Source organism: Puntigrus tetrazona, chromosome 3 (genome assembly GCF_018831695.1).
Source record: "Puntigrus tetrazona isolate hp1 chromosome 3, ASM1883169v1, whole genome shotgun sequence".
In the NCBI taxonomy this organism is placed as follows: domain Eukaryota; kingdom Metazoa; phylum Chordata; class Actinopteri; order Cypriniformes; family Cyprinidae; genus Puntigrus; species Puntigrus tetrazona.
Genome location: NC_056701.1, coordinates 13,866,905 through 13,888,862, shown reverse-complemented (window position 1 = coordinate 13,888,862; position 21,958 = coordinate 13,866,905). Strand labels below are relative to the sequence as shown.

Sequence of the window (21,958 nt, the reverse complement as noted above, 5' to 3'; positions counted from 1 at the left end):
TGAACCTCACTTAGCCCCGCCCTATCTTTTGTTAAAAACCCACAGCGCAAGAAGGCGTCGGTCTAGTCCTTTGGCGTCAAACAATAAGTGAAGGTAACTTTGCGTTACTCACAAAATAAGAACTGTTACTTCCACACATGTGTATTGATTTTGAAGAGTATCAAACCACAAGATTTTTTAGAGCGAACATTTTCAACCAACGTTGACACAATGAGGAATATAACACTTACTGTGACTATGAGAGAAGATTGTTTAGCTACAGAGATTAGTGTCCGGTTATTTAGGTAATTCAGCAAAATATAGGCAGTAAAAATGTTACTGAAGTGATAGTAAAGATACTAAGTAAAAAACAACAACAACTCAATTTAAGGCAGTATCTGGCCAAAAACATTGAGTAAAGGTGAAAAGGTACAACTTTAAATATGTACTCAAGCACATTTTTTTTTATCAGTAATGACACTTAAAAAACTACACAAAATGATTATGAAAGTAAATCATACAACCTCTGTTAGTGAATCAGTTTCTTCTTAAGTGAATCAAAAGGCATATGTAAGAAGATTACAATTACTAATATTTTAAACTTGACTGTCGTCTTCACTTTTTGTGGTTTCTGTAGTGATCCTGTTCCCTTTGCAATATACAGATTAAAAATCTGTGCTTGTGTTCATCTGAAGAAGGAAGAAAGTCTGGGACTAAATAAGTCAACCATCACTTTTAATAACAATGTGATGAAGAGGTTAGAAACATATTCCAAACAGCAGTTGGTTGAATTAAGATAAACTTTTTGTGCCATCTACTTCACTAAATTGATAATTATAATATTATAATTATAATTAATAGATAATTATAACTTATCCACTACCTGGTAAGAACATCACTAAACATGAATTACAATTAATAAAACATACAAGTAATTTGCTAACATTTAATAAAAAAAAAGGATTCCCACAAAAATATGAATTATATTTAAATATTATATGATTTTACTTCCAGTCAATATATTACACAGCTAATGGCTCTATCAAAACAGAAATAGTTTTTTGGGGAAAACACAACTTTGCAACCTCACCATGCGTCCTCAGATTTGATGGTGACCTGTTGGACCCAGACCATTATCTGATGAAAATCATAACTGAAGTAATGTGTGAAATGTGTGTGTGCTTGATGCATGAAAACAATGATCATTGGTCCACATTTGACCTTATATTTACCATATTTAATGTGCATAAGATAAAATAAAAATGTACTTTTACGATGTACAGATTTTTCTTCAGAAATGTAATGCAAGTAAAAGCAGTGAGTTTCAATTATACTTGAATGAAGTAAAATTCCCCCCCAAAAATAATACTTAAGTACAGTAAACAAGTAAAATGAACTCGGAATATAGGCTACTGTCTAGAGTTTCGTACACAAAAGTACGATTTTAAAAATATAATTTTTATAGGCTAAACAAATAATACATAAGATTTGGATTCTTTTGTATATTGCTGACTGTAGGCTATATGTGGGAACATTTTTAATATTTAATGTGGGGTTTTCAGTGGCTGTTTAGTGTTAGAGTAGTAGTTAGTTAGTTGGCGACAATCAGACTATGCGTTTACTGTGCTAGTGCTAAATATGTTCAATGCTGAGCAATTTCGTTGAGTTTTGGTAGCTGTTTTGTGTGGGCGATGAAAGACAATTATACATAACCAGACAGTGTTATTTTGTGATAACATTAAATGCAAGGTATGTTATTATGTAAAATTTTAAGGCTTGAAATAACTTTGCAGTGCCAAAGCCCAAATACAAAACCCATTTATTACAGTGTTTTGCCTCTAAATGAAACTCTTATGGGTTCAGTAGGAGCTGCTTATCTGATCTTCTAATCAACCTTTAGATATAAGCTCCTGTTTGCCTTACTTCAGAGACAGTCCTTCTGGCATGTCTTCTCCTCCTCCCCACCTCCATCCTCGCTCCTTTAAGATATTCTGCCCTATATACAGTAGCTATCTTCATCCATTTAGTCTCATAGGGAGTAAATTTGGTACTTGAGTTGAGCCTCATCCTTGAGCCCCTCCTTTGCTTACGGCAATCCAAATATGAATGTAACAAATATCTTATGAAGTACATCATATTTCTTCTTCAGTCAAATGTAAAATGTCGCTCGCGTGTAATACACTTACACCCTGCATGACTAAAGGTGCTGGATGCTGAGATATTGCTCAGCTATTTCAGCCGCTAAATATATGAACTATTTATTATGTATATTAGTATATTTATTCCACAAGATTATGGGAATAAGCTATTTAATATCATCATGTATGACTCCTAAAGGCTTTCAGAACTGTCAGAAAATGGCGAGACCGCATGAAATATGATATTCTCACGTTTCGCTGGAGTTGAATGCCGTGTCTTTAGAAAGGGTGCTAGCCACAAGAGGCCTGTCTCCACCGATTCACTGCATTCATTGCATGCGAAAATAAAGAAATAAAGAAATCAAATTGACAGCTGAATTGTAATGTGCCCAGTAAACACTAGAGGTCTGCAAGTGTGGTAATGGCATCCTTTAACTGATTTTCTGTCGTGCAGCACTGGATGGCGCTGGATCACAGTCAGATGTTGCACAGCCTCAGTAATATCTGGATGAAGGATGTGCAGGTATTAATGATGTGGTGATTAGGGCTAATTTAATGAAATTCATGTTTTTAAAAAAAAAAAAAAAAAAAAACGCCTTCCATGTCATTAGTTTGTCATCATTTGAAATCTTTTAAATGTTTACCCATTTTTTATGTTAATTGTTGCTAATTGATTATTAAACCATCATGCTACTGAACATTCTGGGTTTAGATATTGCTGTTAATAATCAGACTGATTCAGTTCAGAGGTTTTTTTGGACTTGTTAAGAAGTTTCTTCTCTAAAAGGTTTTACACAATATAATGACAAAGGGATAGTTCAGTTTTCAGTATTTACTTTCTCACAACTATATGACTCGCTTTCGTGGAACAAAAAAGAAAATATTTAGAAAAAGATCAATTTTTTTTTTTTTTAAGGTGGTAAATTTAGTGTTAAGTGACTGAATGCAACATGACAGTCATGACTGGACTCTACTCTGAAAGAGGGTCATTGTGCTTTGAATTGGATATAAGACTGTGAAAGAAACCCCGTGTAGCTAAGACAATAACTCTGACCAGGCATTCAGAGGACAGTTTTGTTTTGCAGGCTTCATTCAGCCGGGCGCTTTTTGTACCCTACTTTGTAATCTTCAAGCTCCTTCAAACTGAAGAACTGACAGCATTTGCTGGATTTGAGAGGTGAGGATATAAAAGCCCAAGTGTCATTTGATGTACTTTTTAACTAAAAAAAGCTTAAAGAAATGCAAAGCCAAGTTAGATTCCATAAACTAGTAGCAGACAGTGCATATCTAAGGAGCTTAACCTTGCTCTTGAGAATTTACCTTCCGACATCCATGGAGATAAATTGTCTAACTGGCATGTATTTTATGGTACTAGTAGTTTTTTGTTTGTTTGTTTGTTTGTTATTTATAATGATTATGAAGTGATTAGTCCAATAGCGGCAAATACATTTCAGCAATTTGTTACTAACTAAATTTCTCATCGAGCTACTCACTAATACCTATTTTGTCAGAAACCTTTCTTATGCGATTTGTTATTTGCTTTATGCACATGTAATGACTAGTAACTTTGGTTACTACTTTGCAACTACTTTGGTGACATTTTGTTCATTTTTTCTTATTAGTCACAAAGTGGAATAGTTACTTGTAATTATATGTAGCATAAAACTGTATACAGCCTAGTAGTTCGTTTCAAGGACTAAAATGAAATGGGTTTTCAAACAGTGCTCAGGTAAGTTACGTTTTTTGTACTGGTTGCTGCAATCCACTTTTGCCAGGTCGGTGTAATGTACCGAACACAAATCATTATCATTTTCACGAGCTGCGTGCTACAAGGCAAGGCAGATTTCATCAGCATGTGTTATGATACATACAGCGGTGTATAAACGCATGTGGCTGTCAGCACTGGAACAGGGGGGTGTTCCTACACTTTGGGACCGCCCTCTGGATGAAGCGGAGCCATTTACCACAGCAATGTCAGCCCAATCCGAGGCTGGGGAAATGCACATTGCACGCTTCTTGTGTAGACCCATCGCAGCACAGAAAATAACGGTGCGAGTACTACGGAGAGATGGCACCGCCGCCTGACGCGCCTCCAGCTCAGCCTTTCGGATCCCAGGAAAAAGCGCTCTTGGGAATTTAAAGAAACATCGATTTTGCATTTTCGCATGCATCGCATCAGATCCGCTCACGACACCAAAACGTGATTGGACCTGGCTTATCCGATGATGGTTTTCTAGAACAGACTGTTCGGTTTTGGCCAACGCAACGCAGTCCGTCACCGTGCCGCTCAAATTAGCTTCTAGACACCGGAATACGAACATCTGTGATTCGCAGGAGCCAGCTGCACCAGCTCTATAGTATTCCAGCATCCTTCCGCCAGTGTGCATCATCACCCTCCTCATCGTCATCATCATCATCGCGCCCTGCAGCTCCATCGCAAGAGGGAGGATCCGCAGAGGAGCTCTCCGGGCAACACTACACACGCATTCAGAGGATGCTTTGGATGTAAAATAAATAACGATGGGGAAAGATCAGGAATTACTGCAAGCGGTGAAGACTGAGGACCTGATGACGGTGCAGAAGCTCCTGCAGAGGCCCAAACCTGGGAAAGCAAGTAGGTTTTGCGTGATTAAAAAAAGCATTTACGTTATTGCTTGCCATGTTGTTATGGCTGATAGAGGCAAGAGAGATCGTGAGTAGTTGGATCTACTTTCAGATCAGGAGGCAAACACTTGCCCTACCCTTTAATTATGGCTAGAGCTGTTTAGATTTCACTCAAGCTCTTTGGAAATACCAAAAATATGCTGTGTACGTCCTCATCAAGGTTCTTAACTGGCTTTTCCATCAAGGTCAGTCATCTTTGGTGAACAGCTTGATTTTGGTGGTTCAGACCAATATCTAAATTCATTACTGGACTGAGCTGGTCTTTTTTCAGCAGGAGAGAGGGTTCCCAATGATTCTGTGATGTTTCCAGACTGTCATGTGATTATGGAACACAACCGATTCTGATGAACATCACATCTGCTTGAATTATCAGTGATAAATGTTTTTTTCCTCCCCTCAGTTATACACTTGATTTGCAGCGTGCAAGTTATTGTGATGTTTTCACTCTTGAAAAGGGGCGTTTCGGATGTTAATGAGTGCTGTTTGTGCATAAGAGTTATATGAATATTAATAAGCTTGTTTTGGAATTAGCAGAATAGGCAGAAAATTCTAGACACAGCTATCTGGTAAACATGAAATATTTTTGTAGATGGATGAGAAAAAATTAATTCCCCAATGAGACCCTGATTTGCTTGACAGATTCATATTTTCGGTTGAGAAGCAACTGTGAACATTCATATGCCCATTCAAAATAATGCCATAGAAGCCATTGAATAACCTTTTTGTCTAAATACTTCCAAAAAGAACCTTTAACATCAGAAGAACCTTTCTGTTTCACAAAAGGTTCTTCGTGGAAGAAGAAGGTTGTGTTCAGATTATAAAAAGGTAAGAAAGAAATGGTTCTATGAAAAACCTTTGACTGAATGATTCTTTGTGGAACCAAAAAATGGTTCTTCTGTGGCATCTCTATGAAGAACCTTTTTAGGTACCTTTATCTTTAAGAGTGTGGATTGATCTTCTCATTGACGCTTTGAACACCACAATCTGAGGTGTCTGCATTTGAGAATGCGTTGTGATGGTCTGCTTTCTATCTCCTCCACCACATCTGTGGCATTATCAACAGCGTCTCACACAACAGCTCAACTGAGATTTCTTTGTCTTACATGCCTGTCTGCGTCGAGCGTGTTCGGATTAGAATAACCCGGGGGGCTCAAGGCAGAGAGCCACGGCCGTCACGACGCTCCTCTGAGCACCAGACTCCGTCTCTTTCCCCCCTCTGCCTGTTCTCCAGTGTGGCAGCAGCACACTCCTGCTCAGCTAAACACTGCCCCCTGTAATGATGGGGTGAACGAGCATGAGGTGCATCCACATCACTGCACTTTCACAATAAGAGAGAGAGGAACGAGCTGCCAGTGAGCTTCATCACTTGGCTTCGTGCCACCAAAGCAACACGTAGATTTATGCTGTAAACTATGACGGCTTTTTGGCACTGAATGTCTGCTAGGCTACTCTGTGGGAAAAACACTGACTGTGATATAATCTTGGAGTATTATATATTTTATAGTCGGTTGTTTCAGGTCACCATTTGATATTGTAAGTCATTTCACTTAAATTATGAATAATATAGGTGTTTTGAGAGCTGCTTTTATGAAAATCTGTGTGGAGTTCAAATGCTCATGAAAGGCAGTAGAGCTTTGCAGACAACTTAATGCATTTCACACGAAAACAATGAATCAGCTTCTTCAAACAGAGAGTGATATGTCTTTGTGAAAGTGTTGGTTGGCTTTTATGTAAAGCTCCACCTCTGTATTGGAAACACAAAGCTACCCAGAAGCCAATTAGTTCCAGTCACAGCAACTGCAGTCTCTTGCTTGACAGTGATTGGTTGGGCTGGATGCTGTCTCGGCTTTGTAACAAAGTTTTGGTCAATTGACTGAAATATGGTACCTGCATTTGTTTTGTGCAAAAATCCTATTGTGATGAAATCATAGCTCATTTGTTCAGGATAATATTGACTGTAGCTTTGAACAATCAAGTGGTAACCAGACTCTGGAGATGTAAATGATTCTTAAACATTGAAACACTGACAGAAGACGGCGGATAGTGGTTTCTTTATACATTTGAAAACATTTTAGTATTAATTTAAAGTATATTCCTGGCTGCTTCTAGTACATTTACAGTAGTACAACATTTAATTTCATTACAATTAAAATGACCACATTAAGCAGAAAATAATATAACAGCATTGTGCTCAAGAATTACAGTTATTATCTGTGTATGCATTACACTCATTTTCTGTTTCTTAATAGCACATTTAAATATTAATTCTAATAGTTTGGTGACCTGTGCTGGTGCTTAGATTCCCAGCTTGCACTGTGGCATTATTAAATTGTGCAGTTGCATTGGAATACTGTTTGCTGGTTTATTTTCATTTCATTAAAAAAAAAACTAGTTTGTAATGCTCAGGAAAGTTTAAATCGTCTTGTTGTTGATAATTGTGAGATTTGTATGCTGTTGTCAATTGTGTGACCTGGTAGTGCATGTTTTTGTAATTATATATATATTATTGCTACATTGCATGTTATGATCTATCTGTCTTAATAGAGCATGCATGTATTTTGTCAAATATAGACAGTATAATGATGAGAGTTGAGAAAACATCATAAAACATCTCCCAGAAACTGAAACAAAGCTGCTTATATTTGCAGTCACTGCCAGTCAATATTAAGACAGTGGCTTGGAGCCCTGTAGCTAATCCAAGTAATCATTACTTCCACTGCTTAGTGTGATGATTGAATTACAGTGCAGATGGCTTTAAGTGAGTCGCACAGAGAGAGAGAGAGAAAGAAAAGAGTGCTGGGAGGGAAAGCAAGGGAAGCAGAAATAAGACTGTGGAAAGCCATCAGTTACTCTGACACAACGAAACTTTCACGTCTCACTGGATGGCTTGCCACCTCCAGGGGATTGTAGCGTTGTGCAGATGTCTCACACGGAGGCGTTTGTTTCTCACTGGGGGTGAACCTGTTTTTCTGTCCATTTATCTGCAGCAGCGTGGTCTGCATACGGAGGTGTAAGTGTGTATATGAGCCCAGACTAGGGAGGGTGAATTTGAAAGAGTGTTTCCAGACGATATCTACACAGCATTTTTCCACGTATTCAGCACATTCTCCACCTTTTCCACGAGCATTCACCGCAGAAGCCTACAGAAAGAACATCTGGAATACAGTATATCTTATTGCAGTAAATTGCTGATTAGTTTCATTAGAATGAAGCGAGTGGAACATTGCAGAGCGTGACTCAACATACTGATGAAGACATGACGGGATGGGTTATCCGTTCTCCACCTCTACAACCTGTTCACATATCCCAGCAGCAATTAGAGACGAGCTATTTTAGCAGTCGAAACATATGGGGTCCCTAAGGAGAAAAAAAAAAAACTCTGTTCGTTGTAGGCCCTCGCTCATTCTGCTTTCCTCTGCCGATTTGATTCTGGCGTTTTGGAGTGAAATAAATCTGGTGAGAAAATGAATGCTGTAGGGGTGAAGTGCTAGATTGATGGATGACTCTCAGCGCACAGCGCACCATCAAGTAATGATACTGTTGAAATTGGTAGGATGTGGTTGAAGGATGTTTTTTTTCTGCATATTTATAAGCTCAGAGCTCAACTCGTTGGAAATCCTCTGTAGTGGGTATCCATGGAGATATCTGACATCTGCGTGACCGTCCAGGACAAGTGTAAATGGAACAGGACATGATCTATCCAAAGATTATATCACAAAATCAGTGTTTAGTTAGTACTCAAAGCATCAAAATAACGTTCATTTGCAGTGATGTCTCAGGATGTTTTCTATTTTCCCACTTAAATTAAACATACTCTAGTAATGCAATGAAATACTAATTTTAAATTTTAAATTGTGTCATTGCAGAATGTTGTATATATTGATATAACTGATATATTGATTAACTGGTTTAGTGTAAAAGTTTTGTGTTTGAAGTGAAGGTTTTTGGCATTGGATCAGAAACTAAAGCCATATGGCATTAAAAGTTAAAGACAGTGGATGACACATTATTATAAAACATCATAATTAGCTTTTTTTCAAACTATATATTATAAAGTTCATGCACTGGATTAGATATATATAAAATATAGTCTAAGTAATGGATGGTTTACTTTATAATACTATGTTGAGTGGTCAAATAAATATTCTTTATATGTGATGTGATAATGTGAAACATCAGCAGTGTTAATTTTAGTAGGCTAATAATGCTTTTTTCTAATATTTTACAGTGAGGCTCAAGTTGTTAACATGATGTATTACATCACATATCACAAACTAACAATAAACAACATTTTTATTTAACAATAAACAGCATCATGAGTGTAAATGAACAATGAACAACAGTAATTTAACATTAACCATGGTCAAATAAGTGCTGACTTATTTGACCATGGTTAATGTTAAATTACTGTTGTTCATTGTTCATTTACATTCATTCATAATTCATCAATATTAATTATTATTACTTCAGATGAGATACTAGCAGATACTACTGCATTACTATACAGTAAGTCAAAATATACATTAAACAGTATTAATAAACACTTTAAAAGTATTGTACATTTATAGCTATATTATTATTTGCTATTTCATTATTCATTAAACATTTTATTAACTAATTTCAGTGTTAACAGTTCCGCCACACCAAATTTAGTTGTACTAGTTAAGAAAAACAGATATCAGTTATCTGTATCAGTTTGTTTAAAACAATAATACTCTGAGTGAATGTCAGCCACCCATTGTCTTGTTTTTGCCTTGGTACCCTGGAGCATTTGCAGCACATGACCTTAATCTGAGGACCTGACCCACATAATCCTGAAGGTAGAGGGGGCGACAGAATTCTTAAGCACATTAACTGTTGCTGATTCCTCCCAGCATGCTCCTGAACTAGTCTGGTAGGTATAAATGTGCTTATCACTATCACTTTGATCAGGCTCCCCAGCACGCTGCACATTAAATCTGTTTACGTTTAATAGCCTTAAGTGTATAATTGCAGTTTTAAAGATAAACCCATAGTATTTATACAAATCGATAGTCTAAAAGGTCAAAAAACGCCCTCGTACAGTTTTAAAAGTCTGTAAAGCCTTGTGCTATTGTGTACATCAATGAGAGGTGTGAAGAGAAACAGGGGATGAAGGCTGACAGCTGTTATGTAACCTCACACAATGAAGTGGTGGATATAGTGCAGGTGGGTGGACGAAGAGAGAGTCAGGATAGTGGACTGTGTGTTTGTCATTTCTTATGTGCCGCAGTGCTTAAGAACATCACTGGAAAATCCAACCTGAACTGATCATTGAAAATGCATAAACACAACTTTCGATAGAAGGTTATGGACACTTTGCAACGGTGTAACGTTCAGTAATTGTGACCCTTTTTTTAACAAACCAGTCAATTTTAAAGGATAATCAAGTACCTTTTTGATTCCCTTTGAAATATATTCCATTTAGTTACCTCAGAAACATTTTTGCTAAGCCTCCAGTAGTATACGTTTCTAATGAAGCCACTGCCGCAGTCATTCATTACAATACTCACCGCAAATAAACAGATTTAATGAGCGACTGACTCAGAGCGATTCAGTTGCTGAAAATAAAGAATCCTGATTGATACTGAGGATCTTCACATCCAGATGTTGGACTGGGGTGAGCTGACCGACAGGCAGCTGTGAGGAGAATTGTGGCTGCCTGCTGAGAAAGAGCGCAGATGTCTCTGTCTGGAGGCCATATCTGCTGGGCTACAGCAGATGAACAGATCACATATCCAGCAAACCTGAATCCATCTGATCCTTACGGACTCAGGCATGATTAAAGTTCCCGTCTGGAGTGTGCACGAAGAGATCTGGCTGGATATGTGCTCATAGGGGTGCAGCAGGCAGCTAGTACATTTAGAGAGGAAATTTGCATTTTGTAGGGATGCATGATAAATAGTGTAGCATAAATAGTCAAATAGAAGAACTGTTTTAAATTGCAGTGCTATTATATACGTACAAGACTTTTAAAAAATCTCATATATATTCACGGTATAATGTTTTGATGCCTAAATTAATTTTGTACATCCGCTGTGCAAAAGAAAAAATAGTGAAGATGGGTTTGCTATACTGCATTATAGGAGAAGCACCAAATATTAAGGTTCAAAACAGGTGGGCCTGTTCAGGGAACATATGATTTTTCTGACACAATTTCAGACATACTGTCAAAAAAGCTTCCCACACATTTTCCTAGGAGTGTCTTCCCTGGTCTCCTAGCTCCCAACTGTAGGATCGTTTCAATTTTTTTCTGTTAAATAAACCTCTTGCCGCTCATCAGATCACACTTTCCCAGAGGGGTCGAGTGGAGTCGGGCATTTGTCTCAGCCACGGACCCAGTAAGTTGAGGAAATGGACGTTTCTCCCCCTCGTGACATTAATCTTCCTCCCAGCGTAGCTCCAAGTTATTTCAATCCAATCTAGACTGTGAATTAATTCTCTCCACTCAGGCTCGCTTTTAATAAATCATAACTTGCACTTTGTGTTAAATTAGTCACGCGCATGGCAAAGGTTGCTACTCTGAACTGAACTGTTTTCTTTGCTTTTTCTCTTTTAAGCGATAATGAATTTTTCAAATGGATTCCTGATGATGTCATGTATCACATCATTATCAAGCAGAAGTGATAAAAAACACATTTTCCCAAGCTTTTCCATTTGAGGAATCAACATGGATTGAAAAGGCAACTAATATTTTTTTCAATACAGTAAAATTTTTCCTTTTTTTTCCATTTGACCCCATGCACAGAATGTAAAGGAATTCCGTAAAATTTCAATGAAATACGTATCAGCTGTGGTTGCCCGGAAATCTACTGTGAAAAATATGGTAACAACTTAAATTTACAATTAAATACCGTAATTTCATTGCTGATATAATGTTAATATACCAACATATAAATGCCTGAAATCTGTTTCGTACCTTTGAAATACACTGATCAGGTTCAAAGAGTTATTCTGCTGTCATTGTTTCCACAATAAATAAAGGACTTGTAGATGCTTTGATGAGAACAATCAATCGGATGTTTGCAAGATGATGATATTTTTTTGTGTTGTCTGATGTTGAAGGTTAAAAAGAGTATCATGGAGCCTGTGAAACCGAAGTCTATTTACACTAATTAAATTGTGCTACTGGTTTGTAGTAGGCATTCATACTCCATACTAAAATATAGTATCTAACCGTATCTGCACTGCTGTTAATGCTGCATTCATTGTGCCGCACTGCCACTGCTCATTTGCATAAAATTCATTGTTGCTTATGTCATTAGAAATGCCGTCAGGACACTTCGCAAATAACTGTCAGTGTGAACTCCCCTTTTAGACATAATCTCCTGTCAGGTTGATTCTTAGGAGCGCTTTAAAAGAATTGGCAGTAAGAATTAGCACGGAGAGCTCTCTTCAGTCCTGACGCTGATGAAATGCACAGCTGATCCTCTGCTAGTCATAAAACAGAACTTTGTGTTTCTTTGGAATCCTCGCAGATTTTTCCACAGATTCATCCAGTTACAATTTTGTTTATGATGGTCATAATACATCTTGTTTTGTAAAAATGCATGTTTCCATACTGTATGTGGTTACCTTGTGGCTTATGATACTTCGTTTAGCAAAAACATATGGTACATGTTATTCAGAGAGCTGAGTGACTTTTTGTTTCATCCACACTTAAGGGAAGTTCTCTTATCTTGTTATCGCTGCAGTTTTTGTAGACTCTTATGAAGTCTAATTTGTTTGCTTTTGCTTTTAATCAAAGATGCAGTGCTATGCTATTCGTCTGTTATTTGTCATATTTTTTATTTGTTTTATGTAATGCATCAAATTGTACATAGAAATTGCTGTTTAAATAGTGATTCATAACTAAAGTGGCACTGTCATTGACTTTAATGGTTGAGCTGACTCTGATTTTCATTGTTTTTACAGTTCATAAATTATTCTTAGTGTTTGCAGTGATAATGCTCCTTTTGTTGTTATCATTATCGCCAAGTGGTGTTGATTTCTCTCTCATAGAATAAGAATGATAATTTGCCACCTTGGAATTTAAAACTTTCTGCATTCTGAGCAGTTTTGAGTTATAGATTTTGAAAGGTTTTTTTGCATTTGAAAAAACAAAAAGGTCCAAAATGTGCACGGCTTCAAAAAAAAATAAGATCACATAATGTAAATAAGTTGCACAGTATAAGAATATGTGAATAACTTCATTTTGGCAAAAATGAGATAGAACTTTATAATTTCAAGGTGAACTTTAATACAATTAAATAATACAATAAATAATAAATATTAGATGGACATTTTAAAATAAATTAAAGTTTTAAGTTTAAAAATGGCTAAAATTACTAACTGGAAATAAATACAAATTGAAAATGAATAATGTTAATACTTAGATTAAATTGAATTGAATTGTGTTCATGCTAAAATTAACCTTGAAATGAACAATCTTTAATCTGAATTGCAAATGATTGTTCCTGAATGTAATGCGGTGATAACCAATGAAATAGTTTGTAGCTCTACTATTTAACCCTCGTGTTATATTTGCTTTGCTTCATTGTACGGTATGCCAGAGCATTTAGAAAAGGGCGTATCATGATTTTGGATTTCCACACCGATCATTCTAATCTTCAACAGGTTATTAATAACTATTAATTTAATGATGCCTGACCCAGTGACTGCATGCTATCTCAAATCTCATCATGCTCTACAGAACGTGGCTGTTTCCCAGCAGTCCTAGCACTGGCCTACAGGACTGCCCTCATGAGACGGGTTCACAGATCGGGCTGCTTCTCCTGTTTGTGTGTTAATGGTGCCCAACAGGGCAGCAGAGAGCAGGCATATGGTGCCAGGGTTTACAGGTGCCATGCTGAGAGAGTGTTCCTGGCAGAGATCAGGGGCTGAGAGCGCTGGTTTTGGGGATGCTCAGGATGAAGATGAAAGTTCCCCATTGCTCATGTGGCTGTATGCAGATTCTCATATATTTCTCTCTCGTTCAGCTCTGTGGCAGTGATAAAGTTCGATGTGGACTGCGTGGATCTGGGCACGCATTCCTCCAGACTGTGGCGTCAGTCAGAAGCGGCTCTGGATAACAGATGCCTTGTCCTGGGGATCTGTCAGGCCCATCCTGCTTTGCTTATCGCTTGCTATCTCTCTGCTCTCTATTTCAAACAGATGCCTTCATCTTGTAGTCATGTGTGGGTGGAGATATCCCTTCAGCACTAAATTATACTTTACATTTTTTGTTGAAACTCTAATTTAACTTGCTTTCAACAAAGATCGCTTTTAGTCTCTTATATTTATTATCAACATGAAACAGACGTTGCAATTGGGACATAAATCTAAGTGAAATGATAAATAAAGAAGATATGTTATTGCAAAGGGGGGTTCATGTTTAATCAAATATTACAAAAAAATAACATGCTGCATCCAAACCTGCGTGACTGACTTTAGGTTAGGTAATCTGTAATGTAAGTATTGGGTATGATTAGGGATGGAGAATATGATCTTGCATGCTAATAAGTTAATAGTGAGAATTTGGTCTGCTACAGTGTTACCAGAAATTCATATGTGGACAGATATGAGGGTTAATGCTGACAGAATTTTAGTTTTAGGCACACTTTCCCTTAAAAACCATAGATCAGGAATATAGCAAGCAAGCATTAGAAAGACACACAAACATTTCCGTGGGAAACACTGAATAAATATGACCTTGCAGAGCTTGCTAGATTGTAAAATTGAGCCGACTGCTGCCATTGCCTTTATTAACAATGCTTCACGGCTAACAATTGAAATACTATATTCCCATGCTCATTCATATTTTGGTGTGTCTTTTGACTCTTATTATCTCATTGTCTGTTCACCCCACCCTGAGACCTTTATCCATGAAGATGACTAACAAAAATAGGTTATTGTGGCAACTTGCACTCCCAGTTTCATCTATAGAGTAGGCTAAGTCTCATTGTCAGTGCCCTTGCTTGGATAGATGAGAAGACACACTGTTAGCGCTGCATGAATATATGATTAGGAAGGTACTGCCAGCTCCTTACCAACATCAGGCTATCAGCGTGTGCTATCTTAGAGCGCAGCTCCAGCTGCTAGCTAAAGTGCAGCGTTAAGCTTAAGTGGAGGCACTTCAGGAACTTGACAAGGTCTGTGAGCTGGAACACACTGCAGTGGATGGGAGCTGTGCTGCAGAGAGTCCACTGGAGAATGGAAGATATAGGAAGGCTGTCCCTTTACTGGACTTTAACTTGACTCACAAATGTGAATCTGTGGACGGTTGGGCACAACACTGTGATAGTGCACTGGTGAAATCTTTTAGTTTTATTTTATTTTTACATAATATAATATATAATATAATCTTATTATTATTGATTTTATTATACACATACTCTACATGAAAAAAAGAGAAAATAAAGAAAAATCTGAAAAAGTAGATAAACTAAAAATATATTTATCAGTTAATTAGTAAACACATATGAAAACAACTATTCATTTTATTCAATTTCATTCAATTTATTTATATTAGTAATTAGTAATATTAAATGAGAAAACTTTTCTATTAATTTATATACAGTTTATATATACAATTTATAAAGTGATTATTTGTGTTATAAACAGTACTTGCAAGTATTTACATCTTTTATTTTTGAATTCATTGATTTCTTAGTTGTTGTTTTTTTTTTTATTTGGCCCCTGTGCCTCCAGTGTAAAGAGTAAATGTGATATTACTGTAGGTTGTTTATGATGATTGACTGATTGACAGATTTGATTCACAGTTTGCTTGATTCGTAAAACACTAGATTTCTAACCATTGACGTTTGAAGATAAGATGTTCTATAGTGGCTCCAGACAACGATTAATCAGCTGGGTTTGAGTGTCTGCTGATGCAGCGTTATAGCACTTCATTACATGGATGAGTGGTCTTAATCTATCCTGCCAGTCCTTAAACCACAGAGTCCTCATTACTGCTACTCTACAGGCTCAGCCTCCTCTCTCAGTATCCATTCTGCAAGACCACTGCCTTAATCTCACTCCAATATGCCATTTCCTCCAATACAGACGTTGGCCTGCTTCCATTTTCACTGGCTAACTACGCTTTTGGAAAATGGGAGCGGGCTTGAGTAGTCCTGACCCCCTATCCTGTGTAGCACAATGCAAGAAGCCCTATCATGGACAGGAAGGAGTTTGGTTCCTGGCACATGGAAAAAGCTCTTTGTGTTCCCAGAGCAAGTAAGGAAAGGAGCTCGAATCTCCCTGCTGGAGGAGATTAGGCCCTGGAAGAGTTTCAAGAGCAGGGCGGTTTTAGTGGCACTGGGAGTCGTTTTCACCATATATCCATGTGTTTCATGCTGTAATTCACTCATGCTGGATTTGTTTACTCCTTCTGTAACATGAAGTGAGGTTAAATGGATAGTTCACTCAGAAATTAAATTTCTGTCATTATTTAGTCTCCATTATGTTTCCAATCCATATGAACTTCTTTCTTCTGTGGGACTTAAAAGGAATATATATATATGTGTGTGTGTGTGTGTGTGTGTATTTTTTCTTCTTCTTCCTCAACATCCTGGTTTAGCAAAACCTACTTTTTCAGGTACATGAGGAGTCTGTTAAAACATATATGTTCTTGATTTGTAAAAATTTAAATCACAACATCTTTTTAGTTTTCTGTTGATTTCTTTGAGCTGATTTCTCTTTGAGCAGGCAAGAGAAACCCTGCTGCCAAATAGCTCTGTTTGATTTCCTCTGGCTCAGATAAACCGTACTTCTATTGTCCTTCTCTGAATATAAGACCCATAAACCTGTAAACTCATCTGTGTCTTGTGTAGAATGAATTCTGGAGCATATATTCATGCTTTTCCATTTATTGAAGATGTTTTTAAGTGTTAATCTCATCAATATACATTATCAATCAAAGGTTTTTAATTTTTTTTTTTTTAAAGTCTCTTATTCTCAAAAAAGCTGCATTTATTGGACCATGAAATGGTAGAAACATTAATATTGTGAAATAATATTACAATTATTACAGTTTTCTGTAAAAAAACTGAAACTGAATTTAGAATTTTTAAGCATAATAATTCGAGTCAAATTTTAACAGATAATTATTCAAGTTCACGAAAATTGTGAAATATCTCAGTAGTTGCTGTGGAAATGCTCTGTAAAAAAGTATTTTGATGTTAATAAAAATGCTGATAAATCTTTTGTTTAAAATAAGAAGTGTTTATTTATTTTCAGAATGTTTAAAAAATTGTTATAGTCAACTAAAATGTTTTTCATAGATCAAATAAAAAGGGCTAGAATGAATAAACAATGCAAAATACTGACAAAAATTTAACTGGTCGAATTACAAAAATTGTGACAAAATTTGTTTTGGGAAAATTGGTTTTGACACTAATCCAAGTGGTTTGATGTGTTGTGAAGCGATGGTGGAGATTCCCTGGCACTGAACTGCATTACACACTGCAACGTCACAGAGCTCATGAATGGCTGCAGGAGTCGCCTCCAGATGGTGTGCATCACAATCACTCTGTGAATTGGGGCAAATCTGCAGGGGTAAAGATGAAAGGACAAAATTATAAGTAGCAGATAACTAGTCCCGCAGGCCCACCCTAGTTCAGAGACGATTTCATTTTTACCCCGACAGTGACTAACATTTGTAGACTTAAGATTTGTAGATTTGGCCCAGAGCCTCTGAATGCAATAAAGATGACTAATCTCAAAAAGTGAACAGTTGGCATCACAGAGAGGGCTTTTTCATTGTATGCTTTCAAAAAATGCTTTCTTTTTGGCCCTGGACGGGTTGAAGGTGTCCTGTCCTGAGATCTGTGCACTCTCCGAGGAACGTTTCCAACACGATTCCCATTAAGAGGATGCTTTCATTACGACAATAACTTGGATGAGGTTTCAATGTCTATATATCTTGTCAACTAATGGAATTTATGATTGCTGATGGATGGCTTCTGCTCGGGGTGACCTGCGGTGTTGGCTCCAAGCTGACATTTGTCGAGCTCTCTGTAATGGAAACTGAGTGTCAGTATTTTGAAATAATTCTGACGGATTGCACATAACAAGCCAAATCCTGCTAACACGCATTGCAGGGAAGCACAACAAGTAGTGCTAGATGGTGTGCGTTTCAGGATGATCTTGAAGGGATAGTTCGCCCCAAAAATACCTATTCTCCTTTAATCAGCATCGTCTCATTCCAAATCTGACTTTTTTTTATTCTGTGGAAAACAAACAAAACAGAGCAACATGAAGATGAGTAAAAAAATAACAGAATTTACATTTTTGGTTGCTCAACATCTTAAAATTGAATAAATATCAGTTTAAACTGAATTTAAGTTGTAGTATGGCAGGAAGACTCCATTCCCTCTCTCATTAAAAGATCTTTAGTAATTACTCTCTTTGCCTGATGCTGAATCAATGGGATTTTACGCATGGTTCATTATCTCTAGGACTTGACTATGAATTATAAGCTTAGATAAATCTTTTGCTGCAAAAACACACACACGCACACACACACAGGGTTGTAATTTTAATTAGGAGAGCATTAATGATACAGAGAGGCTGTAATTTGCTGGTGGGTAATAGATCTATGAAATAAGTAATAAAGCCCCATTTGACCCAGCTTTCATTATAGTTGTAGTGTGAACAGTGGAAAGAATAGACACAGCACTATGATAGAATTTTTGACTAAGTTACACTGAAATGTGCCTGCACTCAAAAAAAAAGAAAAAGAAAAAAGATAATATTTTGTCAGTAGCTCCATGGAAACAGGCCTTAAGGATTCAGGGCAACAAAGCTGTTGATAGAGCTTACTCAGTGTGCCGGACATATCAAGGCTGTGCTTTCATAAGTCTTGGAGTGACCATGATGGGATGAGCAAATGCTATGACAGTCATATCTCTGTCTTGTTTGCTCTCAATTTATTTTGATCTTTCTGTCTTCCTGCTTTTGTTTGTATAATATCTCCTCTCTTGCCATGTCTGAATATTTATACTTTCGTAGTATTCAATGCAGCAATATTGTATAGTATAATATAGAATGAAATATTATTGATATTATTATCAATTATTATCATTATATATATATATTAGTATGCATGTGAGTAGTTTGAATACATTTTGAGACGTATCAGCTGTCATGCTGGAATTGCTTTTGACTCGTTTTTTCTTTAAAATATGATTACATATATTAATATGATACATTTTAACCAAAACGAGCAGCTTTTCGGCGTCTATTACATTTGTATCTAAAAACAGCTATCTGACTAATAGATGTTTTTTTGTTTTACTTGAGAACTTTATCTGAGAACTTACTCATCTCTCTTTGCAATGGGATCTTGAAGTGTCCCGCAGATAACGCTTAAAAGAGATCTGTCATCTGGGAATTTGTCATACACTGTTTTGTGAATATTGATTAGGCATTTTACTCGTTTTAATTTACTGGTATTCTCTCACTGCGTATTGTTAATAATACACATATAAACAATTGATATTTAATAGTATAGTATAGTGTTATTCAGCCTCTGTCCAAACATGATCTGAATGTGACTGTCATTAGTTCTCTATGACATTCCTAGGCAGAAATCCCAAACCATTAAATGGTTTTGAACATACTTTTGAACATATGGCTACAATCACGCGTAGGGTAGTGCGTTTTCAAAATGGCAGAGTTGCGTTCTGAAAGCAGTGTATATAGAGAGAATGAAAGAGAGGGCTCCTGCGGTGATGTTGTTTTTATCTTCGGCTCTGTGATATGTTGTGCAGTAAGTTGTCATTGGTAATTGCAGTGAATAAAGACTGAGTCTGGAGGCTGTTTACTAACTGAGATGTGCAGACTGCCTCGGCCTTGCCCCGGCTGTTTTTGTGTGCTGGTGAGAGCTGGCAGACTGTTTCGTGTGAAGAGTCTTGTTTACTTTGCCCACCATCCCATGCTTGTTTGTGTCCATCATTCTCAACCCCACCTTATTTGTTTTGTCGCTATGGTGGTAATTGTGGATGAGATTGGTGAATGGTGGTTTGTTTAGAATGGATGTTTAAATAGTCTGGTTTTGGGAGACGGTATGAATTCCCCATGTTAGAGAGATAAAGAGGCTTGAAGAACCACTTTAGCCTGAGCAGGATTGATCAGGACAATCACTGGGGATATGTTTTATGTGCAAAACCACCTGTGTGTAAAATGACAGGAACAACGTTATTTCCAAAATAAGATTTTTTTAAAACCTTGCCCAATTTGCACAGTTAAAATGTTTGATTAGCATAATGCATAATTCATACAAATAGGTTGTTGTAAAATGTTGTGTTATTTATACGTTAAAAAAAAGTAATACCATAGAAGTAATACAATTAACGATGACTTTATATAGCATAATTACATTATGCTTAATATTCAGCCAGGACACATAAACATTTTGAACAATTGCTTAAAAACCTTTTCAATTTACATAAGTTCACAACTTGCACACAATTAGCAGGTGAATGATACTTTGTAATAATGAGAGCTTTAGAGACTGTGGAGTTCATGGAAGTGTGTTGTCTGTCATATCTTTTTTCTCTTGGCTCATTACTGGAGTGTGTTCAGTATAAGAGAAATGAGTACAGGCTTTTACTGTCAGAACTGGCCTTTACAATGATGAGGAGATTTCTTTAAAACCACCGGCTCCATGTGACCTGGGTGTCCCACATGCTGAGAGAGAGATATAGAAATGGGAAAAAAATAGCAAGACAGCCGACAGCGGGCAGGAGGTGCTTGCGTTAACTTTGCGGTTTCTCTGTTTTTGCATTTTGTGTAGAAGCATCAGTTTTTCTCCTTTCAGAATAGTCCTGACTCTTGCTTACACATCAATAACAAACCCTGCAGGACAGACGCAGAGCTGTATTTATGCCCAGGCTCCGGCAGAGCTGCCAACTTGGGCTAATTTAATTGCATCATCTCCATCAAAGCACAGCAGAATCACCTCACAGGATCCAGAAAGCAGAGTTACAGGTTATCTCCCAGCTGGACTCACCATGTTTAATTGGACCAAGAATGAAATGATCCTCTAAAGGAAAAGATGAACAAACAAAAAAGGCCTCCAATGGTGTTTAGGATGGTTGCCCACAAGTCTCATCCAGTATTAGCACTGTTGACACATGCTATGCTAATGTGCACTTTATCTGCCCTCATTACAGTGTGTTATGCCAGGCGAGATGCGACAGGAATTCAGCTAGAAGTAATTTGTAAAACAAGAAACATACACAGCCAGTCAACATCACTGAATTTAATATGCAGTAATGTGAATTTGGTGATTTCAGTGACACACAGAAGAAATGGAAACCAAGTTATCAAATAAATTTCCTGACCCTTATAATAATTGGTTAGGAAAAACACTCTGGAAGAGAAGGCCTTTGGCTTTTGATGCTTTATCAGGCGTGATTGTTTAGGAAGCTCTGTTTGAGTACTGTGTGCCCTCAGAGATCACAGCTAAACAAAGAACCTCAACTTTTTTCATTTTGCTGCTCAAGGCCATGCTGTGTATGACATAAGTCTTATTTTGTTTGTTTTTGTGTCCAGAGGGCCAAACATAGTCTGAAGGAAACTGCCTTTAATCAATTGTATTGTTAGTCACTTTGTTGCTTATTTTAAGTATTTTGAGTATTGTGCTTCACCTTCTTTATAATAAATGAGTCGCAATATTGTATATATACATTATGAATATTTTATTTCAAATTCAATATTACTACTCAATCATTCAAAGAGTCAGAAATGAATACTCTTATTCAGCAAGGATACTTTAAATTAATCAAAAGTAACATTAAAGACATATATGATGTCATAAAAGTTTTTCTGAACAGATTTTCTCTGTCTATATTTTTTTTTTTATCAAAGAATCCTAAAAAAGACAGTTTCCATAAAAATATTAAAAAGTGTTTTGAATATTGTTGTTTCTTGAACAGCAAATCAGTATATTAGACTGATTTCTGAAGGATCATGTGACACTGGAGACTGGAGTAATGCTGATGAAAATTCAGCTTTTTCTACTTTCAGATTTTTGTTTACAATTTACTCCTATACTGACACCTTGTGATGTGAATGTAGCATCACGCAAATGTAAATGTTTGACTATCGATGCCACTAGACTAGAGAATGATTTATTTTGTGTCTAATAACAGGTAAAGTGAGTAGCATACAACTTG

The 21,958-nt window shown here is 36.8% G+C and overlaps 1 protein-coding gene across 16 annotated transcripts in view; it reads left to right on the top strand.

Annotated features, from left to right (window-relative positions):
* The first annotated feature begins 4,081 nt into the window (after positions 1–4,081).
* The window catches only part of caskin1 (CASK interacting protein 1), a 76,475-nt gene continuing 58,598 nt past the window's right edge, over positions 4,082–21,958 (top strand). For 11 of the 16 annotated variants that reach the window (XM_043235788.1, XM_043235785.1, XM_043235781.1 and 8 more), the window contains exon 1: positions 4,083–4,731. In XM_043235788.1, coding sequence (XP_043091723.1) covers positions 4,638–4,731 — 94 coding nt within the window. In that variant the 5' untranslated portion in view covers positions 4,083–4,637. Of the gene's footprint in view, positions 4,732–21,958 lie in introns of all 16 variants that reach the window. The other 5 variants (XM_043235795.1, XM_043235794.1, XM_043235793.1 and 2 more) reach the window with 2 other exon arrangements.